Source organism: Cydia splendana, chromosome 5 (assembly GCF_910591565.1).
Source record: "Cydia splendana chromosome 5, ilCydSple1.2, whole genome shotgun sequence".
NCBI classification, from domain to species: Eukaryota; Metazoa; Arthropoda; class Insecta; order Lepidoptera; family Tortricidae; genus Cydia; species Cydia splendana.
The window spans coordinates 14986339-14998395 of NC_085964.1; the positions used below are offsets into that span (position 1 = coordinate 14986339).

Genomic DNA, 12057 nt, shown 5'->3' on the forward strand with positions numbered 1-12057 from the left:
GGCCATCCAGATCTACAATAAACTGCCTAATAATATCAGAAACATAGAAAACCTAAATTCATTCACATCACAATTAAAATTATTATTAATAGAGAAGGCATACTATTCCGTCCAAGAGTTCATGGAAGATAGCTTCTTTTTGTAATTACGAGTACCAGGTACTAATACTAATCCCCTGTGTAAATAATAATATAGGTACAACTATTTAATTGTTAGTAGAAATAAGTTAAGAAAATGTTTTAATTAAATTTAAAATTAGGCTTAGTTCTAATGTTCATAAACTACCTAGAAGTAAGATTTATTTGCAATGCCCTAACAGGGTGCCATGTGTTCTCACAACCTTTTACTGTAACAACTAAATGTACCATGGTTTCGCAATAAAGAATTCTATTCTATTCTATTCCTTATACTGCCATAGCTAACTATGGCAGTTGGAAAAAATGAATATTGAATATTTTAGGTACCAGTATATTCGTGGGTGCAAGCATAGTGTGCATCGCCTGGGTGCCGCCCCGAGTGGAGGATATGTCTGACGGGGCCTCCAACTTCCTGGCTATAGCTTGCCACAATGGTCCGGACTGCCCGCGTTACCAAGGCGGAGAAACGCCGAAACACGAAAATCTAATACAAATATGGACTTTCAACAAGTTTCGAGGGTAAGTCCACGTTACGATGTGTATATTTTTATATTAATTTGATCATCCTTGTTTATCCTGATATTTCTCCTGCAGATAGACTGAGGAAAAGGCCAATTTGAGTGATTAATTTTACCTTTTTGGAATAATATGCGAAAAAACTGCTTTAGGGTTTCAAACCCTATTTACCTTCGTACATTCCAATAAAGTTTACAATCATGCGTTGTACCTATATAATAGACATGGCGTTCACAATTAGCTTAAGGCGACAGTAGCGGTGGGTAAAATTTCAGATTCTGTCAATTTACCCCATTTCACACACAAGCGCACTGCACGCACACTACCTCACTTTACTGGGACAGGTCAGTGACCCATCATGTTTTTTTTAAGATTGGACTTTTAGTTTAGTATTGACCAGCCTCCTTTGAGGGTAAAAGCGTTCCATTGAAAGATGAAAGAGAAACAATGCATTTAATCTTGCTTTCCTTGTCTGTTCATGTCACACGTGACGTACTTACCTATTTAATTAATTTGATTGTTGACTGTTTTACTACCTAATATTGCTTTGTCGAGATACGCGTTTTGTACAATTAAAGCGAATAAAACAAGATGTCATTAAGTCAGATGTAAAATGTTATTTACTACTCTATACGGTTTTTCATAAGGTGCAAAATCCATTCAATAGGAATTTAAATAAATAAAGTTTCAGCAGGGTGGCAATTCCATTTTGGCGGATAAAGCGAAACAGAATAGTTCTATCGAACCTGCTTACAAATTTTCACGAGAATCAGTTGAGAAATGTGATCTGCAAAGGAGAACATAAAAAAGCATTTTTGCCCAAGCTGAAACGGAGACCTTTGCTAACGCTCGGCCAATGATGGTTTAGGTACACCTATAAAAAATGGTTGTCCCTGCTGTAATTTTAATATCTTTATATTTCAACGGTATAGTTTTGCCTTCAAAAATAATCAGTATAGCTAAACAATAGCGGTACCATACTACTTATACGATCACGAAATCGGTATCTGCATAACTTGATTGTTAGTAAACTAACCTGAAAAATAATCTCAAAATCACCGAAACATTTATGTACAGTCACCTGCAATAATATGTTACGTCATTAGCGCCAACTTTGCCTCCAGGGAAACTTTGCCCAAAACGACAATTTTAAACAAATTCGTTAATGTAGAAAAAATTATAATAGTTATGGCCACCCTGCTATTTTTAGTAGAAAATAGGTTATATTTCTGACAAAACTATATACCAAACTTGTGCATAACTTGACTTGGGAATTTAGAGTTTGAGCGAGTTGTCTAATATAGGGTATATTTCGGCGGGCAAAAAATTGATAAATAATGAATGCAAGTAGAAAAAATTGAGAACCCTTTGACAAATATTTCCGGGTTTGAGTTATAACACATGAAGCATAGATTATGTCTATTGAGATTTAAACTAAAAAGGCCTAAATACACAAAAGTTTTAGCGGTGGGCAAAGTAATCCGGTAATTTGGCATCTATACCAACATTGGCCACCACCAAAAACGGATTAGGGTTGTCACTTTCATCTAATTTACCCAACTTCGCAAGTAAAAGAAGGTTATGTTTGTACACTAAAATAAGTTTATAAATATATACTGTATTTAATTTGTCTTATTATCCTTTATTTAGATGTTTTATCCCGTTAACGAATGAAAAACACAACAAAAATCATATTTTTGGCCATTAAACTATTGTAACAGATTTTCTCAAAAGTGACAACCCTAGCCTTTGTAAAATGCTTAGGCGAGCCTTATTTGGAAATGGGCAAAAACGGGTAGGCAACATTGCCCAGCAAATTTATTTTTAAGTTTTTACACTTATCGCTAAGTTATTAACAGGGAATGGTAGGATTGCCCAAAACCTTTAAGTGATCCTTAGACATCATCATCATACGAGCTGTATTTGAATACCAAATTGACGTGGGCAATGTTGGCGAAAACCCCGGATATCTTTGCCCGCCCTCTAAAACGCAAAAAAATGAGTAAAAACACGATAAAAAATATTTTTTTTTCAAATAAACTGATGCGTTTGATCACAATGGACTTGCTGAGCAAAAAAAGTCATATGATGTGATGTTTTTTGAGAAATTCGTTTTAAACAATAAGCGGGCAAAGTTGGTGATAATGACGGTACCTACTCTTCGAAGGCCGCAAAAATATGTGACATGGTCTTATGGTTCTACAAATAAGATCGTGTCAGATATTTTTGCGGCCTTCGTTGTGTAACATAAATTGCAGGCGACTGTACATTTGGAATAATTATTTTATTTAGTTTCAACGAAAGTTTCAAGTTTAGTACGAAAATACTTCAGATATGCAATATGTACAAAATGTAGACCTAATCGAAATAAAACATTGCTTTTTATAGGTAATTTATAAAACATTCGATACATAGGTATACATAACAATAACTAGAGCGCTATTGGCCTGTAAGCTTCATCTCGGTCTCCAAAGCCGCAAAAACTCGCTAGTACTTAGTGCTGGTCTAGCCGTTATTTTTTCTTGAAGATTTTCAGAGAACAGCACGTACACGCATTATACATATAGACGGAACGAACCGCATAATCATTATCATTTATTCGTCGCAATCCATGGTATTACAGATCTAGGTACAAGACTTTCAGGTATTACTTATACGAATTACATAACTCTTCCTGTTAATAGGCATTATTTTAAGATAAAAGTTCTATAATATAATACAAGATTACAATTGTCATCAAAATTCATTGACGTACAGAAGTCAAATACGTTTTTAAACTGACGCAAAATGATACCAGCATAATAAAAATTGATCCCAATCAGTAAAGATGAGTCTTTAAACTTTTTTCATTTTAAGCGAGTTTTGAAGGAACATAATACTTAAATTCGACTGTAATCGTATTGTTTTAAGATAGTTTACTGCGGTTTTCAACCATTATAACAGCAAATCAAATTTAAATGAGACGCGAGCTGATATTTATGTACCCTATTTTTTGAAATACAATTTATCTACTGGTATACTTTCTCGTGTGCGTATATGATTTAATGTCAATATAATTGTCAAAAGCAAGAAAATCAAGCTGTCATTTTCATTTGAAGAAGTACACGTGTGCTCCGGTGTAGCCCCAACGGGCATCTGACTTGAAGAAGAATTTTGAGTGATGTCGTCAATGTATGGAAATTGTTCGAAAGTTTACATTTGAGATTGAATTTCTGTGTTGTCTTTGTGAGTAAAAATATAAATCGCTAATAAATTGGTAGCTGAATTATCTAGCTTTCAGAATCATACAATAATTCAATTACTGTCAAAGACAAAATTGTTTTGCTTCTGTCTCAAACGGAACTCCATATTTTGATTTTTTGATACTTTTAGTGTCGATTTGTAGAGAATAACAGCAAATTAAAAATACAATGGCATGAAGAGTCGGTACACGGTTTCTTCGTGAACAAATTTACGTGTAATTTAATGCAATTATTAAACATTTATTGAACAAATTATGGTTACAAAGTGAGGTCTAAATCGAAAACGTCATATACCGGCCCCTTAAGTAGGTTAAAGTAAATTGGAATAGATTTTGAATCCACATTTTAAAGTAATATAAAGCCTGACCATTAATATATGATCATGCGCCATGTTGCGGAATTTCATTGGAACTAATTTCTTACACTGGCAATAATTTTAATGATAGGTTGTCACTGTTGTCAGTGTCATTGTGGCGGTTTACTCGAATAATACTTAAGTGTTCAATATTAAATAATAAATGACAAAAAATGGCCAAAACTATACATAATCAAGAGCGAAACATTGTAAATAATGTAAATAATAAACTGCTGGAAAAGAACCGTTCGGGAAATTAAACTATTTCGCTACGAAACATTTCCAAATTAACATCAGAGCTGACAGGTAAACAAATCAAAATGTCATTGTAGTTTGGTTATTACGACTTGGTTATTGTAGTGTTATGTTATACATAAGCGAGGAAATACTTAAGCACAGTAACAAAGATGTGTTTGAAAAATATTTACTTTGGGCAAAGATATACTAACATAGATTTCCATTTTTAGTTTTAATCTTGTGTCGATAGATGGCAATAAATTTACAGTGACTACAAAATTTACTATGACAATAACTCTCTATACACTCTATTCTCTTTGCTATGGGCTTTGGAGACGATCAATTTTATTCATTGACAATGTAGCAGGCCCTATGTAAGGTAATTTTGACCTATGTGTGACGCGTAAGAAAATACATGAATTTTATACGGTAAAAACCGACAATAAAAACATTTGAACACCGAATATTTGGATACTGATTACGATTAGATTAGAGTGAGTAAAAGTATGTAAGTCAAAATAACGAGTTGCCAATCCACATTGTTCAGACTATAGGTACTGAACTGTTGCCATATAAATGAGAATAATAGCGCCCTCTTGACAATGATCATATATTACTGGTCAGGCTTTAAATAAATAAGTACTGTATTTTTATTGGCACAGATTGCCGGAGATAGTGTTGGGTATAGCACACGACTTCGGGACGGTTTGGTCGATGGACTGGTGTCCGTCGGGCGCGAGGGACGCCTTGACGGCCGAGAACGCGGCGAGTCGTCTGGGGCTGCTCGCGGTGGCGTGCTCCAGCGGATCCGTCTACATATTTGCTGTTCCCTATCCGTCCACTGTAGTTAAGAAGTAAGTTACTTTACTTTGTTACTTAGTTGGCGTGGCGTATATTACGTAACACAAGATAAGCTTATATTTACATAAGTAATTAGATTCTTCATTTTTGAGTTAAGCTAAGCTAAGCAAACATTTAAACACCTTTGTAATTTTCAGTAATCAAATTGTCCAGAAACTGAAACCAGTCGCGGAGTTAAGAATGACTATGGGCAGTAACAGAAAACCATATCAGGCAACTTCTGTTTCGTGGTCTAAAGTAAGTTCAATACTGCAGTTTATCTAAAATTCAGACCAATTAAACGATGAAACATCATTTAATGATGATGATGAATGATGACAATTGATGAAAGAAAAGAAAAAGTTTTCTGATTAAATGATTAGTTATTGTTTTCTAATTTTAATGTTTTATTTTTTCTAGCAAAAAGAACATAATCTAGTATTAGTCGGTTACGCGGACGGTTCGACGGCCTATTATGATTTGCATACCGACTCGCCATTGTTGTCGGCGGTAGAAAATAACGTTCAAGTGTTTCACCCGTATTACGACGAACGACCACACAACACCTGCATTACAGGTTAGTTTTATAAGAATTACCGAACTCTGTTTTGTTTGACCATATTGAAATAGCAATACTTACTGATGTTTTTCCACTGAAAAACTAGACCAGGGGCCGATTGCATAACAAACTACAACTAATATTACAAGCGGAACTCCTTATTTAATAAGTGAAATTAGAAAAGGAGTTCCGCTTGTAGTATTAGTTGTAGTTTGTTATGCAATCGGCCCCTGGCTGACCGAGAAATGTCATATTAGCAACGCTCAACTGAATATACCGGCTTTTGCGTTTTTTGGATCATTTAGGGCTCAGTTGTATCAAACCGTGCGTCACCGTTAAAACATTTGCTAAATGTTATTGTATGAGATATTTCATACTTTCTGCTGGTTGATGTTGATCAGTCCGTCAATAGTGGTTGATGCAACTGGCCCTTAATCGTGCCGAGTGCGCTTATCACACCCTTCTCTTCAAGTCTGCGGTGTAATGGATGCGCTGGGCGTTTATTTATTTAGATACATTGGTCTATTAAACATCAGTTTTGTTCAATACGGGAACTTGCATGGAAAACTATGTAGAATTGATATCTCTAATTATCTAGCTTTACCAGTACAAAAGTACCTGAAGAATGACACTGCGTTATACGTTTAGTATGTAGTTGATGTTTAGGCCGGATATTGTTCACAGCGGGTCGAATTAACAATGCGATATGAATCGTGGTGGATAATCTATTAATACTTTGTGCAAGTTGTTTTATGTGTTAACATTGTTGTTTGCTGGCAAGTTAGTGCGATAAAATGATCTTCATTTAATAATCTTGGCCAACCCTGATCATCTAGGCGAGATGCGTTGAAACATACGAAACTTTGCACATTAGAAATATTATTCCCTGTAGTTTGTGAAGTAAAATAAAAAAGGTAGATGGACGCGAAAAAAACGCTAACAGGAAAACATTGCAAACAAATCGAAATGAAACGCTATTAAATGTTTATCATAAAATTATCAGTCAGTTAATTTCACCGGTACTTTTTACCAAACCATTGGTTTGGTATGGAGCATTGAGCATTGGAGTATGAGGAGCACATTCACAATGTCGTTCTATCACTAGGTACGGATCTGTACCCGGTGTCCGATGACGCGGCCGGATCTGGCAGCGGCGTGTGGACGGCGCCGACCGGCGCGGAGCTCGCAGCGCGCGCCGGCACGGGCGCGCCGGGCCGCGCGCGGCTGGCCACCGCCTCGCACGGCGTGACATTCGCGCCCCAGGCCTGCACCGCCGTGATTGCTGGAGACGACGCCATTAGTAAGTTGTGTTTTCTTCAGGCACAGATCATTGTTTGCGGTTTGCGTCACATGGTCACAGCAGCGGTGGGTCGCGCTTGGTAAGGTTTTTGAGCAGCAAGCATGCGTTGTTGATGGCAGTAATGATATAAGAAGATGACAACATTTCTGCATGTAGAAAGTGAGACTGTACGCAGCTTGCGGCGTCAACTGTAGAACGTGGCCTAAATTGTAATTAGTTCAAACTCAGAATCGAATGTATCTTTATTATTAACACACTACGAAAAAATCCGCATCATCCCATTCTTACGTTTTAAATTTTCTGCGCAGTGCAAGCGTCTGTAAGCGAGCTGGTGTGGGTGCCGCCGGGGCGGCGCCTGGGCGGCACGCGCTGCGCGGCCGGCTGCGCGCGCTGCGGCCGCGTGGTCGCGTCCATGCCGCCCACCCTGCGCATCATGCGCATGCATCCCTCCTTCTGCGACGCCAAGAAACAGGTACAGTCACCACACGGGATTGTTATGCAATTTAGGGTTTTTGCTAAATTGGAAATTCTATAGCGTAAGTATTGAATAACCAATTTAGCTAGGACCCTAAATGGCGCAACAATCGCGGAGAGTGATACACAACAACACTCTGACTTGCGAGCCACGAAACGGACGCTCAGAGCGTCAAAAGCTTGCACGATCGACAATGACGCCACAAATGTATGGCGGTCGGCGAGCGCATACGCTCGTGACGCTCTGAGCGTGCGTTTCATGGGTGCGTTATGCGGCCTTCATATTCGATGGATACTCATGCCGTTCTAGAGTGTGACTGAGACAGTATATAGCGATGCGTAACGATGTGCGGATCCCCATCAGTGTAATAATCGCGTTAACTGACTAATGGTGTACCTTTTATCTTTGTAATAAGGTTTACAAACTGTCAGATAACAGGGTGCACCACATCAGTATGATAGACTCAAAGTGAACTCAAGTTCTCGATTCGTCCTGTTAAAATTATTGTACTTGATCACCGCCCATTTTACCCAACCGAGTCTATTTTTGTATGTTTTTAATGGAGTTTGCTTGCTTTGCTTCAGGTTATTGGAATGTTAGAAATGACACACCTCGCGATGAAGAGAAAGAAAAAAGTCAATGATGACCTATCTATGACCATAGAACCCTTGACTTATGGTGACGCTGTCAGCAAATATGGAATCGCGTTCACCAGAATCGCCAAAAGTGATAGGGTAAGTTTGTAAGTTTATTGTTTACTTTTAGGTCGGGATGGGCAAGTGGGCCGACGATGTAAAATAAAAATATGTAAACATCAACGTGTAGGAAATCATTCGATAGGTTTTTAAACATAATTCTAAATAGTTTTTCCATTAATTTAATACTTTTGAAAAGAATCACCACGAAAGTCCAAAAATATATGGCATTCCGCCTCTAACTTTAAAACCAGCCGTACATAAAATAAATAAAAAATACTAAAATTGTTTTGAACATGATCAGTTGAGCCATTATGTTGGGTAATGCGTTTTTTATACTTCTCTTTTTATTAACACAATGAAAGTGCCACGAATATCGTATGAAGGTTACGGAACCCTCCATTATGCGGGGGACGACACGCAATGACCGGTTTTTCAATATCTTCGTATCGGTAGTTTTTGCTATGTAATCACACTCTTATTGCTATGTGGATCTAGTCTAGTTAACAATATATAATTACCTACATATTTATATAAGAATTTTGACAAATAAGTTACTGGAATTCTTTTTTATTCAATTGTTGATCACAAAATCGTGGTAGGTACCTAACCTAAACTAAAAAAAACTATTGTTATTGTACGTCTAAAGATTTGATTAATTATGCTAATGCTAAAAGAACAATAAGAAATTTTAAATAACCTAGCAATAAACTTGCGGACCAAATGATTTTCAAAATGAAACTTCCAGATTTAGGCCAATCAAATTAGATTTTTTCCAGGAATTTATCCAGCAATCTGGAAATGTAGTTCAAAAATGGTACGTCCGACGGAAAATTTGCTCTAATCATCATAAAAATATTGACATTTGAGGACCCGAAAGATACCTTAATATGAGTTCGTAGTCAAAGGTTGTAAAAAATGGCTGCGACATTGAATTTTTTTTTTGTAAAATCGTGTCAAAATCCGTTTTTTTTTACCAGTGTCTGATCCACGACAACCTTGCTGGTAGTAACATTGATTTTGACGGCGGGTTCCTTCTACATCGAGTGGTTTTGTCAATCCAAAACTATGACTATGACTATACGAATTTAGGAACTAATGAAGGTATTAAAATGATTTCTAGCTTGCTGGGAATTAATTACTCAAAAACGGTTTTTTGGATCTAATTTGATTGGCCTAATTGTAATGAAATGAAATAAAAATTAAAAGGCGAGTATTCTGATGTCATCTTTCAAGTTGTATTGTTGTATTTACATAATATAACAGAAGGTCATGTGGGTTAAGAGAAACGTAGTTTAATTATGCTTTGAGCAAGTGAAATACTATGACGATTACCTACAAGTGTTTCTCTTGCCCCGTCTAACCTTAATTATTGTTATAATCAATTGTAATACTTATGCATAATTAATGTAACTATACAGTAACTAGGGTTACCAGATACAAATTCGAAATTTCCTGACAAAATTCCTGATTTGCGAATAATTTTCCTGACGCTCATATCAGTGACGGGGGGTGGGTCGAGCTAGCCGTAAGCGATATGTACCTATGTATGCTTGATACAATGTTTATATTAATTGGTTTGGATTTACTTATGTACGTAAATTTGAATAATGTATCTTTTTAGGTACATAATAGAAAAGTCTGCTACTTCCTGCCGTTTTCGTAAAATTCCTGACATTTTCGTATTCCGGCCGCATTCCAGACAAACGGCCAAAATTCCTGACATGTCAGGAAAATTCCTGTCATCTGGTAACCCTAACAGTAACACACTTTTTACAGGTAATGCAACAGCAATGTTCGGCAAAGCCAAAGGCGCATTGCCCGGAAAGATTCCCTCTAGCAGATGTCGAGTCCATGTCCTTCTGCCCGTCCAAAAAGTTCCATGACAAACTGGCTATAGCCACACACTCCGGTATACTGTTCCTAATTACCACGAACTAATATGATGATATTTTAATTGTTGTTGCCTTAATGAGCTAGTTTTTTTTAAGCACGGCTGCGGCTCGTGAATTAAAAGCGACATGCCGACATATCAAATTGAGAAAAATTTGTAAAGTTCAGACAGGTCCCTTGCTTCCGAATGTTAAAGGTATTTTCACTTTTCATCTTCTTGCGCTTTCCTGTTTGTAGCATAGCCCACAATTAAGTGTAACTAACTATGCCAAATATGTATATGACACCGTAGGATTGTGAACCCGTTATTTTATAATCTAACGTAGGTTAGGTTAGGTTAGATTGCAATCTCCCTACCGTCAGTTTATAATTTAACTAGCGATATTATAAACTGACGAGTGTTTACAATTTTACGGTGACATATATAATGTAAATGTTTTAAAATGTCAATCTGGTTCCGGTATTGATATAAGGGTTAATTTACCTGGCCCGTGGCAAGATGTGGCTTACCATAACAGAAGGGTCAAGGGAGCATAAGCTTCAAGTGCAATAAGGACATTTCCATCTGAAATTCCGACAGAAATTCTGATAAAAACGTCCATATTGCACATGAAGCATACCCTTCTCTGATGGAAAGCCACATACATAGATATACATACATCCGGTTATCCATACCTACAGATAATTGATGAGTTCATACTATTAGAATTAAGTACATACCTATTAGAACAAAATATTTATGTTAGCCATGAGTTCATGTTGATGCACGTCTTTTAGTCCAGTTTTGTCTTTAACTAAGGGTGGCATTCTATCTGTCCAATATATTGGTCCAATGTGTATTTGCGTGTCACATTTTGCTTAACGAGAGTGCGAGACGCAATGCACATTGGACAAATAAATTGGACAGGTGGAATACCATCCTATCACACGCAGGAAATACTAATTAAAATTATGTTGGCATTTAAGGTATGCAACACGAATGTTTGGGTGAATACTATTCAGTATTCACCCAAACATTCGTGTTGCATAATAGAAAGCAAACAGTTGGAGAGCCGTAGGTACATGTGCAAATATGTAAGGTGAGATGAATAGCCACGATTAAATTAAAAAGAAAAACAAATAAAAATTGCGTAGCCGTGTCTTGCCGAAAGTATACCGGTTAAAAAGTTAAAGGGTTGTTATGTAAATTATGTTATAAGTACTTGTTGTATTTAAAGATCGGTTGTCGCAGAGCTATAAGCCCTATCGTCAAGCCGATTTATCGTACGTTTAAATATAAATAGAAGTTGTAAATATTGTAAGCCTTAATATATAATTATTGTTTACCAAAAGAGATGCTGTTATGTTGTATATAAGAGATGTAATTATGGATAGTATAGGTTTATACGTAAATAAAGCGCTGCGTTGATAGTAGAATCGATTGCAACACTCGAAAGTAAGAGCACTACAGTAATTTTGAAGTGTCCGGAGATAAAGTCACATTTTCATTTATCAGTTATCAAGTTATCTCAATATATTTATGTAAACGTGGCTGTTGAATGTTGACGTCTATAGGTGCATATTTTTACCCATAGCAGATAAGATTGCTATCGCGCTCCGCTAGAATTGAGTATTTTTTGTTTTTATTTGTTTACAGTACCTAAATGATGCATACATGATTCAAACATATAAATAATAAATAAAATAAAATAAATAAATATTAGGGGACATCTTACACAGATCAAACCTAGCCCCAAACTAAGCAAAGCTTGTACTATGGGTACTAGGCGACGATATACATACTTGTATAGATAAATACATACTTATAT

At 36.6% G+C, this 12057-nt stretch overlaps 1 protein-coding gene across 3 annotated transcripts in view; it reads left to right on the forward strand.

Moving 5' to 3' along the window:
* The window catches only part of LOC134790781 (uncharacterized), a 38563-nt gene extending 27369 nt beyond the window's left edge, over positions 1-11194 (forward strand). For all 3 annotated transcript variants that reach the window (XM_063761712.1, XM_063761710.1, XM_063761711.1), the window contains 8 exons: positions 461-656; positions 5150-5341; positions 5486-5585; positions 5748-5904; positions 6992-7186; positions 7495-7658; positions 8246-8395; positions 10136-11194. In XM_063761712.1, the coding sequence (XP_063617782.1) occupies positions 461-656; positions 5150-5341; positions 5486-5585; positions 5748-5904; positions 6992-7186; positions 7495-7658; positions 8246-8395; positions 10136-10297 (1316 nt within the window). In that variant the 3' untranslated portion in view covers positions 10298-11194. The remainder of the gene's footprint in view (positions 1-460; positions 657-5149; positions 5342-5485; positions 5586-5747; positions 5905-6991; positions 7187-7494; positions 7659-8245; positions 8396-10135) is intronic.
* The last annotated feature ends 863 nt before the right edge of the window (positions 11195-12057 follow it).